This window comes from Pogona vitticeps, chromosome 6, assembly GCF_051106095.1.
Source record: "Pogona vitticeps strain Pit_001003342236 chromosome 6, PviZW2.1, whole genome shotgun sequence".
In the NCBI taxonomy this organism is placed as follows: Eukaryota; Metazoa; Chordata; class Lepidosauria; order Squamata; family Agamidae; genus Pogona; species Pogona vitticeps.
In genome coordinates this window covers 101,401,369-101,424,708 of record NC_135788.1, presented here as the reverse complement: position 1 = coordinate 101,424,708, position 23,340 = coordinate 101,401,369, and the positions used below count along the sequence as shown (strand labels likewise).

General features: G+C 42.7%; 1 protein-coding gene across 1 annotated transcript in view; it reads right to left on the bottom strand.

Moving 5' to 3' along the window:
* MYBPC2 (myosin binding protein C2) overlaps positions 1-15,470 on the bottom strand; it is a 65,374-nt gene extending 49,904 nt beyond the window's left edge. Inside the window, exon 1 of the mRNA XM_078378010.1 lies at positions 15,325-15,470. Within this exon, the coding sequence (XP_078234136.1) occupies positions 15,325-15,346 (22 nt within the window). The 5' untranslated portion in view covers positions 15,347-15,470. The remainder of the gene's footprint in view (positions 1-15,324) is intronic.
* Positions 15,471-23,340: the final 7,870 nt, after the last annotated feature.

Genomic DNA, 23,340 nt, shown 5'->3' with positions numbered 1-23,340 from the left:
TCTGGGAGGCAGTGGAAGACAGGAGGGTCTGGCGTGCTCTGGTCCATGGGGTCACGAAGAGTTGGACATGACTTAACGACTAAACAACAACAACAACAAATGGTCCTATATCAAATATTCGTTTTCTCTGTGAGCCAGCCATCTGGATGGTTTAGACCACTACATCTAGATGCTTGAGATAGATCTGCCAGTGTAAAGTGCATCAGATTTTTCACTGGCTGCAGGGTGGTCATGTGTCCTACTTTTACAGAGGATAGTCTTCCATTCAAAAGGAACTCCAGCCCAAGTCTAATTTTTATCACTGTAGAAGAAGGATCAGGATCTTCCTTGACATTACTAATAAATTATTAGCACCTAGGTTGCAGGTCACCTAGTAGTCACAATATTCTCCATTATGTTTAAATAATAGTAATCATTCCTCAATGTGCATGACGATACATGTTAAGGTACACAGAACTGTGCCTCATTTTTCTCCTCACCAAACAGTGAGAAAAATGGGACATTTTGGCTGTGAGTTAGTTCAGTAACTGGTTAGATACATGTCTCAGTGTCCATGGGATGGACTGAGAGGCCTACTACAAGTACTACACAGGACTGATGGAGACCTGAATGAGCTCTGAAAATATATTAAACTTGCCAGTCATGGCTGGGTGGGGTGGAGGCACAATCCACTAGCTGGCCATTTTCATAGAATCATAGAAAAGTGAAGTTGGCAGGAGCCTACAAGGCCATTAAGTCCAATTCCCTGCTCAATGCAGGAATACAATCCAAGCATATCTGTCAGGTGATTATCTAAGTTTTTCTTGAATGCCTCCAGTGTTGGAGCATTCACCACCTCTCAAAGTAACTGGTTCCACTGTCATACTGCTCTAACAGTTAGGAAGTTTTTCCTGATATTCAACTAAATTCTGGCTTCCTTTAACTTGAGCCCTTTGTTGAGTGTCCTGCACTCTGGGATGATTGAGAACATATCTTGCCCCTCTTCTGTATGACAGCTTTAAAAATATTTGAAAAGTGCTATCATATCACCCCCCTCAGTCTTCTTTTCTCAAGGCTAAACATGCCCGTTTTGGAGGATAGATAAGTTTCCCTTTAGGTGTGAGGCAGAAAAGCTCGAAAATGTTTGATCAGAACCGTACAAAAAAAGGAGTTTGACCTTTTGAGTTTGACCTAGCCTGCACAAAATGCAGGCCTCAAAAAAGCTAGGCATCAAAAATGGGCTTGAAAGTAGAAACCCAACCACCCCAGTCTTCTTCACCCTGCTCATGAAATTCTGTCCAACTCCAATGCCCTCAAAAGAAAGAGAAAGTTTATACTTTCAAAAAAAAAAAAAAAAAAAAAAAGAGGGAAGTGAAAACGGGCCAGGATGTGTGGTGTTTATTTTCTACTCAATAACAGATTCACCTCTAGATTTCAGCACCATCGAAATTTTTATGCCATGGGTTGTAGAAGCAGACGCTGAACTGTCCCAGCTGCCCAAAATGCAAGAGGCTATGTCATCATCTCATAACTCTTCCAATATCTCATGTTTGTAAAATGTTTCTTTAAGTTTGGCTCCATTCCCACACCTACTCAGAAAATGAAATACTGATGGGCAACCCCTCCAAACCTGTTTTTTTTTTAACTTTCCCAGGTCAGCCAATTTCTGCTAGTCTACGCTCCATGGCCCTATGGTAAGATTTGTTATGGTTCTACTTCAGAGCTTCACCCACATACCAGATCTTTACAATCCCAAATACAGTACTGAATAACACTAAAAGTTAGGAATCTAAATTATAGGATTTAAATGCAACCTCTGCAAATTAAACTCACCATCCCCATCAACCCCACACATTCACATACGTAGAAGGAACTGTGTTTAGGCAGGCCATATATCTCCTTTAAGAGGGCAGTCTTCTCTTTGAAGCCTGTAGGAGAACAGTCGTCTTCTTAAAGACATTGTATAATTGGAGGGCTGTCTAGACCAAGTCTCATTTAAGGTCTAAGGAGGAAAATCAGGGACATGAAGTTGCCTTTCCACACTTAGCAGCACCTGGGCAGGCACAGGAAGCACCTGGTTACTGACTTCCTCGCTCGGGTGAGATGTAATTCTGTTCAAATTATAACAAAAATCACATCTAATTTTGAATCAGTATGTATAAATTAATATATGCAACTTCATGCAAATTAGCTTTTTGATTCCCTTTTTAATGATGTGCATCCTCTTTTACAACTCAGTGTGTTGGAAGGCCTGGTTGCATAACCAGGAGATGGATGCTTCTGCTTGGAGAGGACCTAGCCAAGATCACTTGGGTGGGTGGGTGTTTGGCTGATGGGTTATGTGCCCAGCTGCCTGTGCGGCCTTCAGAAGGAGTTGATGGTAAACCACTTCTGAATGCTTTATCCCTAGAAACCCCTGGGAGGGTCACCATGATTTGAAATGGACTTGATGGCCTAGACCTTTTAATTATGTCTACTACTCACATTTTCTCTGCTAGGATCCAGTGTTAGAGAAAGCACTGTTAGAGTCTTCTGTATGAATGGAAAATCCATCCAGAACAACCATATGTAAGCAGAGGCCTTTCTTATTATTAATGCTGAATGTGCAACAGCTGGAGTATGTGACCCCCTATAGACAGTTCAACGGCAGGGAACATGGCCAGCCCGCACAGTACAATTGCTCCCTCTCTCATTAATTCAGTGCAAAATGGAAGGAGAGTTTGCACATCTCTAGGTGATGCCAGCAGCGACACGGATCTTGAATCCCACCTAACCACCATCTGGTTGGGGCAGAGGACAATATTTAGGACTGTACATGACATCCCCATCACCGACATCTTTGACAGACTTTCATTGCATCTTATGTTCAGACCAGAGGCCATCTGTGTCCTAAAGTGTTGTTTCTTTTGAGCAGCTAATTCATAGAATTGTAGAATAATTGAGCTGGAAGGGGCCTAGAAGGCCATTGAATCCAACCCCCTGCTCAGTGCAGGAATTCAGCTGCTTCTTATTCTCTCCTTTGCATTTAAAACAGCCTTCGTGTTTGGACCTCCTAGGATTGGTAAAGGTAAAGGTAAAGGTAAAGGTTCCCCTTGACAATTTTTGTCCAGTCGTGTTCGACTCTAGGGGGCGGTGATCATCCCCGTTTCCAAGCCATAGAGCCAGCGTTTTTGTCCGAAGATAATCTTCTGTGGTCACATGGCCAGTGCGACTTAGACACGGAATGCTGTTACCTTCCCACCGAAGTGGTCCCTTTTGATCTACTCGCATTTGCATGCTTTCGAACCACTAGGTTGGCAGGAGCTGGGACAAGCGATGGGAGCTCACTCCGTTGCATGGATTTGATCTTACGACTGCTTGGTCTTTTGACCCTGCAGCACAGGCTTCTGCGGTTTAGCCCGCAGCGCTCCTGCTGTTGCTGAGGAGCTGCGACCGTCTGACAAGATTCTTCCGGAATGGGGAGACATTGATTTAATACCGTCCACCTGCAGGCCCTTCACCCTTTCCCCGAGTGCCTGCCTGACCTTTCAGGGTCTCCGTCTCACGTTGCTTGCCTTTTCGGGGAGCCTGTGTCCTATTAGGGGCACAGAGGCAACAGGGCTCCACACTCTAAGGAAGCATGCAGGGCCAAGAAGTGTTTATAATTAGCTGCTTGGCTTTGAGCTGTTCTTGCTCAACCATTAAGGTAACTCAACCCCCAGGCTGGAGGAGAATCCTCTGGGATCAGCACTTTAGGCGAGCTGGCCTCTCAATTTACCCCTCCTTGCTTCTGTCCAGCCTGTTCACTGTCACTATGCCAAACTGCACAGACAGTACCCCACGGGTAAAGAGAAACAGCCCCCAGAATCACAGAAATGTTTTCCAATGTGTGTGGTTAGGGGAGAAAACGCACTCCAAGAGAACAGCAGCAATAGCTATCACCTTGACAGGGATATATATTTAAAACATAAAATGCTTCCGTGTGAACATATAACCGGAGCACCTCCCATGTACCCTCTCTGAGCTATGCATTACACTTACATACCCACACAACTATTTGCAGACTCTACGCATACATGAAGGATGCAAACTACACACTTTCATATGTTTTCTTAAAATAGATATCTGATGCCTTCCCAAAAGTATATACCATCAACTTTCAATATATCCTTTATACGTATAGCATGGGGTACAGCATATCTCTGCACCTTCACAGTGAATCCCAAGAGACACAATGGTGTTCAGTTCATACAATACACTCCTCAACCATACTGATAAACAAGTTGTTAAAAAAGGCAACATTTTTCTTTTCATTACCAGAGCCAGTCCTGAAATACATAATACAGTAGAATAGTAAAGATAATTATGGTACTAATGTTCTATAATTTCTGAATGACTATAGTCACAACCACAGATCTGCAATTAGGCTTCTCGCTTCGATCAGCAACTCCAACTCCGTCTGAATGTGCTTAGTGAACCGTATTCTACTAAGGTTTTGTATTTAAATTCATGTTTCTTTAGTTCTTCCACCTGTCATAAACACATTTCAATAAAACACTAGCCCAGCCAATAATTAGGGAGTATAGGCTTGGTGACAGAACTTCACATAATTAAAGAGCAGCAAACTGTCAAATATTTCATTTCAGTTCTAATTTTTATCAGCATTGGATTTTCAGTTTCAACCACTGAAATGTTTAGATTATTATTCCATTGCCCCTAAAAATGATCACCTATTTTTGAACCACACAACTGAAATTTCAGTCACACAATGCTGCACATTCTTCATGCAAATAATTTCTATACAATTAATATTCAATTACTATTATGTCCTTCTTTGTCCGTGTGTATCACCTATACTAGGGCACACTAAATATTAGTGAAATGTTGTAGGTGCATGATATTACCATAGTTTCAACTAGACATAAAGTTTGAATGTTACAATCTATTTTATTTGTTATATCTTATAATAATTGTTGTAAGGCATGCTAGGAAATGTCCTTTTGAAAGAAGGGAGATAACTTTAATAACAAAGAAAGAAATAAAGTTAAAGGTTCCCCTTGACACTTAGTCCAGTTGTGTCCAACTGTAGGGGGCAGCGCTCATCCCTGTCTCCAAGCTGTAAAGCCAGTGTTTGTCTGTAGACAATTTCCGTGGTCACATGGCCAGCGCGACTAGACATGGAATGCCGTTACCTTCCCACTGTGGTGGTACTTATTTATCTACTCACATTTGCATGCTTTCGAACTGCTTGGTTGGCAGGAGCTGGGTCAAGCGACGGGAGCTCACTCCGTCGCATGGATTCGATCTTACGATTGCTGGTCTTCCGACCTTGTAGCACAGAGGCTTCTGCAGTTTAACCCGCAGCACCACCTTATCCCTCCAAAGAACGAAATAGTGAAGCACAAATTGTAAAGTCCACAATGTATGGCAAAATAGCTTCTAATCCTAGCACAAGTATACAGAGAGAGAGGACACCCCTAAGACTCAGTCAGTGCACTCTGCACACTTCAGGTAAAATAAACTCGATGTTCCAGCTTTATGATTGTATAGTATTTCTATCCATTACCAAAGATATTCCCTCGAATCAGTTGGTATTGTCTTCACTAGGTATACATGTTTATTTACGAAGTGGAGAAAACTCATAGCTAAATACATGTATATCCCAGAGCATGCACATATATGTTTCTACACAATCTAAACCACAGTACACTGTTTCGGCATCCACCTAGGAAGCAACAAAAATGAATCACTGCTTTCTTCCTGGGCCCATAGGAAGCTGCCTTATACTGAATCTTATAATCAACCCATCTAGCCCATGTTTTTATCTGGCAACAGCTCTTTAGGGTATTCTCGAAGGCTTTCACGGCCGGGATCTGATATTTGTTATGGGTTTTTCAGAGCACAGAGAGAATTCCTACTCCAGTCCTCTGAAGATGCCAGCCACAGAGACTGGCGAAACATCAGGAAAAACAACCTTCAGAATATGGCCAAAGAGTCCAAAAAACCCACAACAACCATTAGGTCTCTAGGGCTTCACAGAAGAGTCCATATTTTCCAGTCTTACCTGGAAATACTTGAGTGGGGGTGGGAATACATCTGGATTCTTATGCATGCAAAACATGTGCTCTGAGCATCTACTCACTGGGACCAGATGACCTGCATACTTAACCTGTATACCAGCCTATTGCCTAGAGCAATGGTTCCCAATCTTGGGTCCTCAGATATTCCTGGATGGAAACTCCCAGAAGCCTTCACCACTCAGTATGCTGGCAAGGATTTCTGGGAGCGGTAGTACAAGAACATCTGGGGACCCATGGTTGGGAATTGTTGGTCTACAGGCTGATGACTGTCAATGGGCTACTTCAAGAACCCTACTCTACTTTTCTAGAGTCCTTTATCTTTGAACTAGACTTAGATTAGGCAAATCAAATAGGTGGCTGTTCTGATAACTCTTCAAAACAGACCAGAGATTAGAGAAAAATTCATAATGAGGGATTTGTGGAGTTATAGCCCCAAAACATAACTTATCCAAACTTTTAAATGTCCTCTGTAAAATGGAACACATGGCGCCCTGTGCTGTTTGCACAGCAATCTAGGTCTGCTGTAGTCATGTTGAAATTAAACAGGCTTAAACGGGCTCAGCTCTGTGCTAGCCTTTAACTACAGTCTGTGCATGCTTTGACCTAAAAAATCTACACATCAGTGTATACATATACATGAGCATGATGGCAGTGGCACACTTTTTAAAAAACAGAGACATACAACTCTATAATCAACATTCCCTAACTGACAAGTAAATCCATGTGGCACAGCAAGCATCCTAAGCAATCCTACAATGCAGCACAACTACATTTTAACAAGTGGCCTGGAGGACTTCCAAAACATTCAGAGAATCCAAAGCCCAGATGAATGATAGGTCTTGTTTATAGTTGGATTTCTTTGTCTGCTTACATGACTGCACTGGCACATCTCCAGAGGCTGAGGAGAGCATCAGTAAATTAAAAATACAACATGTTCATGATCCCTAAGTATGTATCAAGCAGATAAGCATAAATATATCCCATTTGTCTTGGAAACAAACTTCCAACTTTACATTTATTATCCTATGCGCTCCCTGTACAGTACTTTTAGATGCGCATCACTCATTCACATATACAAGCACAGGCATGCATGTACGCGGACACATGCAATATGCTGACATATCAACAGTCTTGCAACCAAACTGGTATATGTCTGCACAGCAGATCTCAAATAGTTCCCATCCCTGATAGCAAGAGCTACTCCCTTGTGCTCTCACCTCAAGACTGATTCTTATCCACCTCAGGTAAACAGATGACTTCCCTCTTCCCTACCCAGACTGAAGCTGCTCAGCCTCCTGCAGCTGTGATGTTCTTAGTGACCTCAGAAGATTAGCCCAATAGTACATTAATGTTGTCCATCAACTATTTTTAAAAAAATAGAAAAGGGGAACTATATCTTCATTTCAAAGCCAACAACAGTTCCTCCTGAGCCCCCTTGCCTTTGCCTTTTCTTTGAAGATGGAGGGCAGAAATGGGAGCTGAAAACATGTTAGTGTTTAAGAGACATGATTCAGGCAGGCTGCCTGCTTGTCTGTCCTTAAGACCAATCACAAATGAGCCGTAATCTGCAAATTATGTGAGGTGAGAACATCTTGTGCTGCGCACCCAGAAGCTTTCAGCACTTAAGGAGTTCCCTTTTCTAATGATGGATGGTGGAGAACACTACTCCACTGCCGGTGTTATAGTCCCGTTCCACAGCCAGTCCAGCTTCCTTCAGTGCTCAGAATGAGACACCATCTTGATCTTTGCCTCAGAGGGCAACAAAATGTCTTGACTGGCCCTATTTCACCTGGCAGGGTAAAACAGCACAGCCCTGCAGTTTCATACTGGAGGATGGAGCAAGAATGATGGAAAACTGTGAGCATTCCAATCCTGTGCTGAATACTCTTTATGCAAGTGCTGTGACTTGAGTTAAGTGGGTGCAGAAGACAGTGAGGCTGGCAAGGGAGGTGACTGCCCTGTCCAAACAAGCAGCTCATAAATCTTGTCCTATTACTTTTTTTCTCAACCCCCTGTGGGAAAAGACACTTTTCACATACAGATTATCAGTGACTTGTAAACTTTAGCCCCAAGCATGCTTACTTGAACATTAACTCTATGAAAACTAATAGAACTTTAAATAAAATTCAACTGGGTGACAGCTGTAATGTGGCATACACCCTTGTCTTTATTTGTTTTTTAGAAACATTAATATGTGGAACAATATCTGCTGCCAGTTTCAGAAAAGTACTTTGACCATTCTGTACTCTTTCTGTTTTTTATTTTATTTTTTTTTCTTGATACTGGATTCTCTGAATCACACAGCCATCAAGTCGTTTAATTTCCCCTTCTAAGGGGATCTAAAAGTGTTTTATTAAGTAGCTTTGACACTGCCTACTGGCTTTAAAAAATTAATTATGGGTTTGATCAAATGGGGAAATAGAGGCGGATGGCTGCCTGCCACTAAAGTAATTTCACTTCAGGATGTATCCCTCCTACGCCTTTTTAAAAACATGGGTCATCATAAATAACAACTGACTTGACAACACATCATTGGAATTACTGGATAGTTCAGTGGATTAGGTTAGAGGTTGGGAGTTCAATTCCCCACTGGATCTCCTTGACAGTGGCTGGATGCGATGATCTATATGGTGCCTTCCAACTCAGCGGTTCTAAGACTATTATCACCAAGTTACTTAGGAGATAATCAGTTCGAGTGTTGAGCATTTCTTTATCCATTTGCTGAATCCCTGGGTTCAATTAAATGCTGACTAAGGCTTGAAAGTGGGACGGGGTGGCGCTGTGGGTTAAACCTCAGAAGCCTCTGGGCTGCAAGCCCAGAAGACCAGCAGTTGTAAGATCAAACCCACGCAACGGAGTGAGTTCCCGTCGCTTGTCCCTGCTCCTGCCAACCTAGCAGTTGGAAAGCATGTAAATGCGAGAAGATAAATAGGTACCACCTTGGTGGGAAGGTAATGGCGTTCCATATCTAGTCGCGCTGGCCACGTGATCACGGAAACTGGCTATGGACAAACGCTGGCTCTACGGCTTGGAGACAGAGATGAGCACTGCGCCCTAGAGTCAGACACGACTGGACTAAATGTCAAGGGGAACCTTTACCTTTATCTAAGGCTTAAAACCAGATTATCTACAAGGCAAAGATCCTGGCCAGAACACTGGGTATACCACTGGGAGGCACAGATCTTTGTTCATTCTGTATATCCTGCTGAGTGGCCTTGGGGAAAGTTGGCTTTTGGCCCAGCCTACCTCAGAAAGATCTGGTAGATAAGACCAGGTCATAAAACAAGATAAGGATTGGATCATAATACGTCCTGGGAAAGAGCAATCAAGAATAATAATCAGAGGAGCCCCTTGTCTCACACCTCTTTTCCTCTCCCATTTGGTAAGATTTGCCTGAGAAGGATAGGACTCTGTTTGCCAGAGAAGCAAGAAAGGTCTGTGGTAGCCCAAGACATTGTGTGGCGTGAGACAAAGCAGCAGATGGCATACAACCCACCCCTCCAATTCAAGGTGCATAGTATCCTCATTGCATATGAGGCAGGAAATGCCACAAACACTGGTTCTCTCTGGCAGGAAAAAAAAAGCAGTAAGAATGAAGGAAACAAATAATTTGCTGGCCTTCCATGGCATGCAGATCTGCTGTGTTTGATAGGCCAGGTTTCCAGAAAGAAGAAAAAAAGATCTAATTTTATTGGAGATGATAGTGACCAGATGACATGGCTGTGCTGTGTCTGCTGTCCATATGGTCAGTGGCATCATCTAAACTTCAACCTCACCCCTGCCCTCTCTTCTTCTTATGGTTCAGTATTGCACTGGACAGTCCTTCAAGCAAAGGACCCCTTCAAACAGAGGGCTGCTCTTCATAGCGTAGGACATACGGTCAGCTTCATTAGGAAGGAGGTACCCCTGTATCCTTCCACAAACCTCAATACCAAGCATCCCATCACACATCAGCTGGCAATTTCCCCTCTCCTCCAAGTCAGGCAATACAACACCACTGCTTCTGCGGTCTCATGCTTCTCTGGCACCCCCTTGACCTGTTTCCCCCTTCATGCTGGCTTGATTGCACCTGCTAAGTGATAGAGACGTGCATGGCTTTTATGACCTTGGCACCAGAGCATGGAAACACTGGCTCTGTCCCACCCTTTCCTTCTACCAGCATCAATACCACCGCTCTTAGGCCTGGTGCCATGTTCACTCAGCTTCCTACACATCACCCTCTGCGTATAACCTACCCACCCACTAACAAAATAGCTTTCTGTGGAGAACAGAGAGAAGTTACTTTTTTGGATTATGGCTCCCAGAACTGGAAGCTGGCTGGCTGGAGGCTTCGAGAGGGTCGTAGTCCAAAAAGGTAAATGTTTTGTGCTGTGATCCTGGAAGGTCTAAACAGAAGGAGAGCAGATTCTTTGCTAGGCTGCTGTGTCACAGGCCTGGAGGCCACTGAAAGGTCCTCTGATCCAGCCCTCTGTTCGAGTGGCTAAATCATGAGGGAGGGTGCAAAGCAAAGGGCAGAGGGTTTGCAGAAAAGAAATCCCAAGCAATGCACGAGGACACCTTCTCAGGGATAGGTGTAAGAGGAGTTTCATTGCTCCCAAACCATCAAGATAACACACTCTTTTTTTGGGGGGGGGGGGGACAGCAAATCTTATTGTTTGGCAAGAGCTGTTGCAGACTGTCTGCAGGCCACTCCATGGGATGCTGCAGGATATAAAAGTTTATGCAAAAAAAAAAGTGTGTGCATTCAGGTGCCACAGGGCTCTTTGTTATTTTTTTGCAGCACCCTAACACAGCTACTCCCTGGAAAGGAAGTCCACATGAAAGAATCATTGTGATTGCAGGATTCTGAGCCCAGTGGTTTGTTATCTATACCAGAACTGAATGGTGCTCAAAGTCCGTCCAGGAAGGAACTGGCTCCTGATTATCCCAGGTTTTTATCTTTTAATCAGGATTTGATATTATTTCAGTGGGGTGGGGAGTCACTTCGCTGCTGCCACTAAACCAATGGGAGATAGAAATCCTTGCTCATCCTTGCTTACGGTGAAGCAAACAAATCAGCCAGAAATTTCCCAGCCGATTCAGATAATTCTGTTCACTCTTGCCCTATAATTTCTCAGCTGACAATGGGGTCCCGGTTACACAGCACACCCAGCTTAAGACATTGGCCTTTTGAACATGGGTTTAAAACACATAGCTTTTGCACCCAGTGTCTTAAAACATTGTTGACTTAAGTGACCGCTTGGCTGTTGGGTTGGCCCTGGCACACTTGTTCTTCCATCCAGAGCAGTGTTTCCCAAATTGGGAGTCATGATCTCCAAGGGGGGGGGGGTCACAAAGTATTTTCTGGAAGGGGGTCAGATCACCTTATATGTGTTGTAGCCCTTAAATTTCTGTCTTGATCTTTCAGAGTGGGAGATTAAAGTTAGCATGTGTGTGTGTGTGTGTGTGTGTGTGTGTGTGTGTGTGTGTGTGTGTGTGTGTGTGTGTGTGTGTGTGTGTGTGTGTGTGTGTGTGTGTGTGTGTGTGTGTGTGTGTGTGTGTGTGTGTGTGTGAGAGAGAGAGAAACAGGTCCTTTGGGGGAGAAAGAAGCCTCCACTTTCAGAGAAGGGATGATTTTACTCCATTAAAAATGCATTTTTTGAACAAATGTGGAGGGATCATAAGCTACTTGGGTATTATAAAGGGGGGGCATGACTCAAAAAAGGTTGGGAACCACGGATCTAGAGGAAGCCAATCCAGTGAGGTGGAGGAGATGGAGGATCTATCTTCTGAAACTGAGCATAGCTTCAGAAAACATATACCTTGGTTCTCCCTGCAGCTGCCCATGTTGTCCCAGAACTAGCGTTAAACATTATATTCCAAAAGCAAAGGGAGGGTGCTGAAGAAAAGAGATCATCCAATTGTATAGGTGTTTCATGAGGGGCTCTGCTCCCTGCTTTGGTAAGAACTGAAACTTAGTAGGGAAAAAGGATTTCACACCACTATGTTGGCTGGGGGTGATGAGAATTGTTCTCCAACACAACTCGAGGGCACCAGATATTGGACAAACTAAAATAACAAAAGCTCCTCCCTTATATGCCGGGGCCAATGTTTTGACATTTAAATGCAAGGTGAAAGGCTGACTACATGGCCATTTAGCTTGTTGTTTGGAGCACTGCAAGACTGGGCTGGTCGCTTCATCTGCATATACTGTACAGTAATTGGTCAACTGGCCCTTTAAGGTGAAGCAAACAAAAGATATATATTTTTTAAATTATGAGTGATGCAGCACTTCAGCAATAGTTGGTTTACAGCTATAAAAAAAATCCCCACTTCCCCTGCCCTCTGCTGAGCAGGGAAAGTGGTTAATTTGCCAATATTCTGAACTGGCCTGCTTATTAAGCCACTTCATGATACTGACGGGAACCATTTCTGTGTGAACAGTCAGGTTTGATTGGATCATTCTAATCAAGCCTGACTGTTCCCAATTGGCTCACGCTATCTCACTCCCCGCTGCTAGTATAGTCATCCCCTAAGCATGTGATGGAAGGACATGCTGTGAACACAGGTACGGCTTGGTTCTCTGCCGCCGGGAAGGTTGGTTGCTACTATTAGAAGCGACTTTGCTTTATACACTAGATTAAAAGGTTCCTGCAGTCAGGCTTTCCACGTAGTCAGGGAGGGTGTCAGAGAGTGAGTGACATCCAAGCAGATAGAGAGAGATGATTTATTAGCTGTGAACACAGGATCAATCCAGGCAAAGAAGTATCATCTGTCATAAATGATGTAGCCATCTGTTGGTTTTGGGTGGGGTGATGAAAGGAGCAGCAGGAGGAGGCAGTTCCCCTCGCTTGTTATTTCTGTACCCCACTTTGAGGTGTGTCTGTGGGCACTCTTAAAATTTAACTACATTCCCTTTGTTTATTGGAATTGTATTGAAGGGGTGGGGTTAGATTAATTCTGGACTCTGGAATTAATGGCCTGGTCTGCTCTTTCGGTAGTTGTGTGTTTTATTACTTTAAGATATATTAGGTCAACCTGTGTGTTGTGACCTTCCTGCCGCTTCTGTTGAGTTGGGCTCTAGATGTCTGCCCCAGATCCTATGCTGAGAATATCACTGATGACAATACTGATATTGATATATTGATGACAATACTGATATTGTCATCAATATATAGTATGGGCTTTAAAGATAATATAGAAAAAAGGAAAAGGAAATACGCTAGTATGGGAATGAGAGGCAATAAACCAGGGAGGGCAGAGAACCAGATAAGGTTGGACTCCAAACCCCATTACCACCAGTCAGCACAGCAATAGTCAGCAATGGTGGGGGATGTAATCTAACAGCATCTGGAAGAACATAAGTTCCCCACTTCTATTGTAAAGTGCACTAAAATATATGATATTCACCCTAATGTTCTTTGACTTAAGTTTGAGCCAAGAATGCAAACTGCTTTGTTCTAAAATTCTATTCCAGTTTGTTAGACCCAATAAATTACAATTTAGCATCTAGAGGAACACAACCAAAATATTTTCTTGTTAGAAGGATAGGTCTTGGCTTTTTGTAATTTAAAGATGAAAAGTGGGGAAAGATAAGGGAAAGGGATTAACAGGTAAAAGCAGTCGTACAGTGTAATTATGCCTCTGTTCAGTGAAGTTGCAGGGCTAATATTTCATATAAAAAGTGGATTTTTAGAAACAACATGTTCACTTGGTGACTACTTTTGCAGAGGTGGGGACCTTTCCTTGCTTGAAGACAGATTCAAAGACTGAGGGGTGTTGTGAGAATTGTTGCAAAGGAGGAGACTAGGCAGTTAATTAATTTCTTTCTAGTCCACTCTTCTTTCCCAGAGTTCAGGTTGCCATACAAAGCCGTCGCTGACATTTGAACTGTAAACAACCTGTAGCTGTAAATTAGGCTGATGGATAATAACCAATATAAAGGGTACAGCTACACTAGCATCAGGGAGCAAGCTTGTGTAGGCCCCTTGGGCACAGTCAAACTTTATTAGAATGATCTAATCAAGCCTGACCATTCACAGGTAAATGTCTCCTGCCAGTATTATGAAGAGGCTTAATAAGTGAGCCAGTTCAAGATACGTATTGGCAAATCAGTCACTTCTTCTCCATGACAGAGGGCAGGGAAAGTAAAAAAAAAAAAAAGATTGACTGTATGTAGACTATTGCTTATGTGCGCACACACACACACACACACACACATTTTCTTTGCCTTCTCATAATATACTATACTGCCATATTCTCAATCTATTTTGGGGAAGTAGGTGAACTTTAGAGCTAGGAAAAAGAAACCAGCTACATACTATTGTTTTATGCTATTCAGGGCATCTGTTTCTGAGACCTATTACTTCTGCACCCAACAGGTCTCAGAAACCCAAAGCCAGTTGTGGGGCGGCGGGGGGGACTTTTCCATGCTTTACTCCTATTTCTCTCCCATTTCAAAAGGCATTCCTACTTTGAAATAATGTTCTCTTGCTTGTTACAGAACCTCACAACCCCTTAGATACAATCATTGTGTCTTCTTTGGTTGAAGGCATCAATAAAGCATCCATATATCGGGGAGGTATTGGTTTACTCTTTAACTCAAAGACGTGACAACTAACCACACAGAGAGACACAGAGCTCATCATCATTTGATCCCCAACCTGTTTCCTTACAGAAGCCCCACAGAAGAAACCCTGTGAGTTTCAATAATTTCCCGGAGCTAATTAAGGACACCATGAGGCACACAAAGCGTTCCACACACCCCAAAGCAGTTCATGAAATTCACTCAGAAGAGCATAATCCAGACTACAGCTTCCTCAAATTCCTCTCTTTCTATTCCATTTTACAAAGGTTAATACAAACAACCCCAGAGAGACTCGGATGCAAGTGAAGCCTCCAACTATCAATGAAAACTTTGGCAGAACTTGAGAAAGTTACTGATTTCAACAGTAGCTCCCAGAATCTCCCAGTTAACATAGTTGCTTGGAAAGTTCTGGGATCTCTGGCCCAAACACTACCTCCACCCCAACCCCAAGCTCGTCTAAAGCTATCAAAGACAGACCCCTCTTGCCCGGAAATGTACAAAATCCAAAGACAGGGCATTGGGGAAGTCAAGGACCAAAAACCATTATGAGATGGAGAGAGACGAGTTCAAACGAGATGTTACCAACAACTATCACCAGCCTCCAAGGCCTATAATTCCACTGATCCATTTAATTAAAAAAGAGAGAGAGAGAGAGAGAGACAGTGGCTTCCTTAGTATCTCTGCCCAAGTGACCTTGCTGATCACACTGAGAGCCCTTACCAGGTTTGGCGGGTTCAGGCATGGCGAAAACCCCTTGGGTAAGCTACGCCGTCCCTGTCTGTGTTTCAGTTCTCCCCGGAGAAATGCTCTTGGCTGAGTCCCTTTAAAGACCCAGCAAAGGGGACACTGAGAAGGTGTCACCTGACCCCCAAGGCCCGATGCCAAATTCCAGAGCTGTGGCATAAATGTCTTCAAATCCCCTTACTTGAAAAAGAACTCGGCTGGGAAGGGAGAGGGGGAGGGAAGTGCAGCCACGAGCCAGTTAATTTGGGAAAACACAGGGTGGTCAAGGAAACAGTCCTTTTATTAAAAGTCGGGAAATCATAGAAGTCTAACAGAATGTTTGTTCATTAAGAGAGATCCACAGACCCACAGTTCATTTCACAGATCCAGATGGCTAAACAGCACAGTGAGATGGAGCAACTAGTTGCAAATCCAGTCGCTGGGAGTTGGCTTTCCCAGTGTGACTTGCAGGAGAAGGGTGGTGGTGGTTATGCTATACCTTCAAGTCAATTACAGTAACCCTTTTCAGAGTTTTCTTGGTAAAGAGTATTCATAAATGGTTTGCCATTCCCTTCTTTTGGCGACATCTTGGGACTGTGTCGTTTGCCCAAAGCAACACATCTCTTCTGGAATGCACGGTGGGGAATGGTACCTCACCTCCCCTCAGTCGCTAAGCTATCCAGCCAATTACACCCCCAGTAAAAGGGACTGGTAAACTGTTTCTGGTTAGTTTGTTCCTGTAAAACTCTCTGTAAGGGCTGCCATTAGTCAGAATCAGTTTGACGGCACATAATTTTAAGCTGTGAACAGTGCACTGAGTTGGAGCACCTGAGGTGAGGAGTTTGATTCACCTGTGTGCTTTGCAGAAAAGTCAGATTGTGTGTTGTCGGGCACAACTACAGAGTCTGTGAGTGCCCTCAGAAGAAGGGGCAGGTAGACCACTTGACAGTATGCAATTCATAGAATGAAACTATGCGATTGTTTGATCGGTTGGTTGCTGAATTCCAAAGATTTATGTGCTGCTCTCAGAATTTGTAGCCATGCAATTTATGTCAGTGTATTTATATTTGAGAATGTATTGGTTAGCGCTTTGGACCTGGAATTACATTAAATCTCCATACTGATTAGGAATTGTAGAACTCGTAGTCCAACAGATTGCATGCACATCAGGTGGGGACAGTCTGTTCCTGTCCCTGCAGTGGATTCCACCCTCAGCTCCATGGATTTCAGGCCTTCCCTTCCTGTTATAACAACTTTAGGGGTTTAGTTTCCAGTTCCATTTTTCAACATAAAAGGTCTTTGATGGTTAACGTAGATGATGGCAGTGGCTCCCAGTAGTAGCGCCCATGGAGTAACAATTTTGAAGTGCGACTGCTAATCAGGACAGTCCTCCTAACCATATTCCCAAGGAGAGTCCAAAAAGGGCAGACAGTTCTCTTGCTTCCTGTCAGCAGCTCCATATCTGTCCATTTTCATCTCTGCGAATAATTTTTGCAAATTCTTAAATGCCCATTCAGGACCCAACAATCAAAAACACTTTGGATTATGAAAGGAATCACACAAATCAATATATTATAGCTGGGAAGATCCACTCTGTGACATAACCACTGTCAGGACCACAGCTAAATTTAGAGGGAACAGGAAAAAATGAAGGGGGTGACAGATGACATCACAGTTCCAGCTAATCAAAGGGTCACAGAGCTTCAACCCTGCAAGACCTGGCTCCACTATACCTCCTTGCAGGATGTTGTGTGTTCATTCCCCACCATCTGCAGAATAGGTGGCCTGAGTTGTGAAGTAGGGCCTATCCCAGAATTTGGGAAGTGAAGCATCCTCTTTTCCCCCACTTCAAACCGTGGGCTGTCCTTGATCGCCAGTGAACTACAACCTCAGCTATCTGATATGGCAAAGCTCCTTGCTAGATATCTTAGACAGCAGCTGCTAGACAGCGCAGACAATATGCAGCAAGATGGAATAACACTTGGCTTTATATATTACAGGGTGATTACTGATCTTCCCGGCTGGAAAGAAGAACAATAAGGGAGAAGGAAGTGGGATTTTTTTCTGTTGTTGGAATGTGGATGAGTAGTATGTAGCAAGTGAGTCAAATCCAGTCCCCTGAATCAATAATAGAATCAGTATTATCATATTTTAATCATAGTTGTATAAACCATACAGCTTCACTCATCAGGAAAATAATATTCTAGTTAGCTAGCTATCTGAAGTGGTAAAAATTGAATTATGCCAGACTGGAATTTAGAGGCAGTTATTCTGGGCACCTGTGTTTCAAGAGTCCGTTTCTCCCTTCATTTCATCTTCTCTGCCTCTGTCACCATTTTCTTATACCCATCTCTTCTGCCAGCATTCTTATACCCATCTCTTTTGCCAGCATTCAAATTCCTTCTTCTTTTTCTTTAATGTTTAGCAAGTGAATCACTGCTGAATGGGTAGAATGCAACAAGCATTTGAATCAGTACTGTATCAGTTTAGTGCTATAGCTATAGCGCTATTGCATTAAACTGGGAGAAAGAAAAATACATTTTTAAAATGCTGTTTAGAAACTATAACTGTAGTCCTTTCCAGTGCAAACAGAAGACTGGCAAAAGGAGGAGGCTCAGCCCCACATCATACCCCACTCTGCCCATCTGGAAAATCCCAACAACAGCCTCAAAGGACCAGTATACGTGTTCACACAAGCCTAAGGCAAGATAAAATAATTTGAGAAGCCCTGTCAGTCAAATAAAACACACAAACATACTCATTGCTAAAAGGTCAGAGTGATTTGTGATTAGACTAATATTATATTCAGAATGGATCAGAAGAGACAGTGAGGAAGACGGCACAAAAAGTGGGACAAATATCTGTCTAGTTACTCCCTTAATAAAGGTAACCTCAGATTGATGTGTAATGTAAAGCAGGAGTGTACCAACTTCAAACTTGTGGAATTTACCTTGCTTTTTCACTATGACTTTGAAGTCCATGAGAATAACTCCTCGAGAATTCAGACCTGGAATCGCAGAAGAAGGTGTTTTGGAGCCAAAGCTGCACCTCCGAACTAGTTTTGAGTACATAAATAAGAGCCCAGACTAAAATCCCTTAATATCCAGGTAACCTGAGTGAACTGATTCCTGTATAAATTAAACTGATTCAAATAAATTAGGCCAGAGTAAATTATGCATCTAAACCAAGGCACCAAAACATTGTTTGTTTAAAATATTTTTATCCCACCTTTCTGCTTATAAAGAACCCAAAGTGGCACGTTATAAGTACATCATTAATAATGTAAGTAAATAAAATTAAAAATACTGTATATAAAACAAAATTTAATGTATATGTCTAAATAACACTAGCAAATAGACAACAATAGACTCCCGAGCAAACTACACCAGAGCACAGAGTGCTGTCCTCTGAAGATGCCAGCCACAGAGACTGGCGAAACGTTAGGAAGAACAACCTTCAGAACATGGCCAAAGAGCCCGAAAAACCCACAACAACCAAATCGACAGCAATTAATTGAACTGAATCAAAGAACAAAAGGGCTTGGAAGAATTTCTACTTCAAAAACATCTCCAGCCCTGCTGAAAGTTTTTCTCCCTTCTTTCTTCCTGCTCAGCTTCTCACAATGATTATTACCAGCTTTTTAAAACACTCTTCCCCAAGCTTTCATGCTTATGTGCAGTGTCAGGTTACGCATACAAGTCTCCTGCTGTTTTATTCCAAGCTGTCTAGATTTTCAACAGTGTGATTTAGGACGAAAATAACAGCATTGTTGTTCTTGCAGTTCTTAAATCTTTAGAGTTAAAAGGGCTGAAAAGCAACCAGTCATCAACCAGTAGATTAAAATGAGCAATCTCAGCAGGGCCAAGGACCGTTCTTTTTGCAAAACATACTGCTCCTGATCTAAATGCTCTTGCTACTACCTGGTGTTTAAACCTTTAAGCTCACAGAGTACAGCTTTCTTTCTTTCTTTCTTTCTTTCTTTCTTTCTTTCTTTCTTTCTTTCTTTCTTTCTTTGTTATATTAAATCACATCGTCTCTCACACTGATAGATGTCATGTCACCCTACAACACAAAATGGAAGACCAGAAGCTTCTTTGCTTTTAAGAAAACCTGCCTCGTGCTTAAAAGCATGGAGAAACCTTTTAAGAGGATCTTCACTGGATCTTTGAGGGTTTTTTCTTCCACATTACTAGATGACTACAAAATCAAAAGCTTCTAATGCTCATCTCCAGCTTGGACCCACTTTCCAAAATCCACTATCTTTTCACATCTCTGTTTTAAAAATGCTAGAGTAAAACCCTGATGATATGATCTGCTGGATGTTTGTGGAATTTTATGTTATTGTTTTAGTGGATTATGGGTAAAAACGAGAGTTTCCTCACAATGTGAATCTATTCACAACCACTGGCAGGGAGTGTTATCTCCTAGCCATCCACTTTGGAAATCAGCTGCAAACATCAGCTCTTAAAGCAATCTGGGAGAAAGTCTTTGAAGATAATCTTTTCTGATTCTGGTGATGACTTGTGTTTGTTTTGATAGTAGATTAGCGCTAATCTTAAAGCTTCTTCTGACCCAAGAAACTCTTATCATCTGAACTCTGCAGGGGCGCAAAGCAAAACAACAAATGAAACACCTATGGGGAGGTGGTTTTTAAAAGCATTAAAATGGGTGTGGGGTAGTCCTAGTTGGTATCAATGTATGTGTTGCATCATCTGAGAGGTGGAGAAAATACAGTACTGGTATCTTCAGCGCAGATAAAGTGGAACCAGTGTTCAACTTGAGTGAATTCTGGGGCTCAAATGGTGGGGGTGATATATAGTTTTTATTTGAAAGAGTTATGTTTGTTGTTCATCATCATCATCATCATCATCATCATCATCATCATCATCATCATCATCATCATCATCATCATCATCATTATTATTATTATTATTATTATTATTATTATTATTATTATTATTATTATTATTATTATTATTATTATTATTATTATTATTAATGTTTACTCCACATTTCTCTTTAAAAAGAACCCAAGGCAGCTTACATCATTAAAAGACAATATTTAGAGCTAAAAATAGCAAAGGAAGGACAGCAAAGATGGAGCCACCCTGGCCTCTTGTTCCAAAGTCTAGGATCAACAACAGGGAAGGCCCTGTCCCATGTTCCCCCATCTGTGAAGATAGTAGAGCTAAGACAAAGGGCTCTCCTGATATCTTAACAACCAAGCAGGCTCATAATGGGAGACACAGTTCTTGAGATAGGTTTTAGGTAAGTGCTAAGGTAAGAACCAGCACTTTGAATTGACCCTGGAAATGGATCAGCGGCTGGAACAGGGGAGTTACGTGATCCCTATAACCAGCCTCAGTTACCAATCTGGCAGCCATGTTTTAGACTCACTGAACATTCCAGACACTAAATGCATTCCTAGCCACCAATGAAAAGGGGATGCATGCAAGCCCTATATCATCTCTCAGCCGAGATCTTCACATCTTCAGTGTGGAGATGTGTTTAGGTGCCATAAATGCATTTCAGCTGCACATTTCTGCGATAAGGAAGGGCTGCAGGTAAGGCCTATATGAATTCTGGGTGTGATGGGGGCTTATCTGCATGTTCTCCTCCTACCCTCACCCACTTGCTTCAGTCTGAAAGTCTGGATAGAGTTCATATGCCTGCATGTTTAGATTCTTTTGGGAGTACAGTATATTTGTGAAGATTCTTAGTCATCCAGGTGAGGTTATCAGGAAGTTGAGTTGTGGCAACTGGACTTCTTTCTGATTAGGTTGAAACATTTTGTTACTCATCCAAGTAGCTTCTTCAGCCTGAGGAGAGTTGGTAGGAGATCCCTGATATATCCCTCCAGGTTGCTTTCACTCCTCCCTGGTCTGAGCAGGCTCTTTAGATGGACAAAGGAAGGGCAGTCCTTCTCCACCCATTGTCATGGGTCGTTAACAGTTGTTAATACAGTAGTGGTCTTTCTGGTGGGTGCGGTCCTGATCTTTCTGGGGACAGATGAAAGGACAACATGATGAATAGGAGACAGATTGTATCTAAGGCCTCCAGCCCTGTTGAGTGATGGATTTTTCTATATGCGCATCTATGGCCTCCCTGACACCTCTCTCAAACCACTTATCTTCTTGGTCCAAAATGAGTACATCTTGGTCATCGAATTAGTGTCCTTTGTCCTTCAAATGAAGGAAAACTGTGGATTGTGGTCCTGAGCTCTTGCTCCTCTCGTGCTGGGCCATTCTTTTTTTTAGTGGCTGTTTGGTTTCTCCAATGTAGAGCTCCAAACACTCCTTTTTGCATTGGACCCCATATATACTATCTTGCTCCCCTTGTGTTTTGGTGTCTGGTCTTTTGGGTGGACGAGTCTCTGCCTTAGCGTGTTTGTGGGTTTGAAGTGCACAGGTATGTGGTGTTTACCAAAACTCATTTTGAGCTTTTCAGACACACCCGCCATGTAAGGAATGATCAGGTTCTTCTGTCGGCTCTTGGAAGGTGTGTGGGGGATACAGTGGTGCCTTGCTTAATGATTGTCCCGCATTACAACAAAATCGCTGTACAACGATCTTTTTGCAATCGCAATTGCGATGGTCTAAATGGGTTTTTTTGCTTTGCGAAGATTCTTCGCATTACGACAATCAAAACAGCTTATCGTCAGGTTTTCAAAATGGCCACCGGGTGCTTAAAATGGCTCCCCGCTGTGTTTAGAGACAGATTCCTTGCTATACAGGCAGCGAAAATGGCTGTCGTATGGAAGATCTTCACTGGACGGTGAGTTTTTACCCCATTGGAACGCATTGAATGGGTTTCAGTGTGTTTCAATGGGGTTTTTAATTTCGTTTTATGATGTTTTTGCTTAACGGCGATTTTCCTGGAACGGATTATCGTCATTAAGCGAGGCACCACTGGACGTGAGAGGGGAACCATTGAACCTGCCATCCACCAGGATGTGCCTGACAAACAGAGCCCACCCAAGACATTTCGCAGCCTGAGGCTAAGTGTCCAGGGCCTCCCAGTCACAGTTTCACTCTGCCTAACTGAAGAGCTGGTCCTGCGAAGGTGCCTTTGAAAAGAAGGAAACTACATGGGGTGTTTTAGCGTACTGTATATTAGGGTGGCCACAAGAAAAAGAGGCTCGATCTCCTGTACAGTGGACCCTCTACTTACAGAATTAATCTGTATTGGAACGGTGGCTGCAGGTTGAAAAGTCTGTAGGTCGAGTCTCCATTGACCTACAATGCATTGAAAACCGATTAATCCCGTAACCGGCCATTTTTGTTCCATTTTGGTTTTTTTCTGGTCTGTAGGTCGATTCTCCGGCTGCAAGTCGAACCTAAATTTTGCGGCCAGAGAAGTCTGTAACTCGAAAAATCTGTAAGTCGAGCCGTCTGTAAGTCGAGGGTCCACTGTACCTTTAAGAGTTGGATGGAAAAGATTTTATTTATTTATTTATTTATTTATTTATTTATTTATTTATTTATTTATTTATTTATTTATTTATTTATTTATTTATTTAATTTAAACCCCGCCTATCTGGCCCACCGGACCTCTCCTGAAATCCCACTTCCATACAGTTAGTAAAGGCACAAGATAAATGTTATCTTTTTGGACTACATCTCCAAGAATCCCCAGCCAGACTTCACAAAACTGCCTGCCTGCCTGCCTGAAGATTCTGGAATTATAGTCCAAAATGTAACATTTCCTTGCTCTGTTTTGACCTCCTTTTCTTGTGCCCACTGGAAGCCTGCCTCCGTCCTTAGATAAAGGCTTGGCATTCAGTCTTAACAGAATTCTCTCCAATGAGGGTTTAGCGCCCTCACGTGGTCATGAGAGAAGTTTTCTTTGGAAAATACGGAAGGAAGGGCGGGGGGAGTACCTTTATTAGACCACTGAAAAATTAAAAATTATTTTATAAAAATGCTAGCTTTCAACCCAAACCAGTCTTCATCAGGCTGTGAACCAATATACTGTAGACAATGCAGAAAAATATACGGAAATCCCAACAATCAT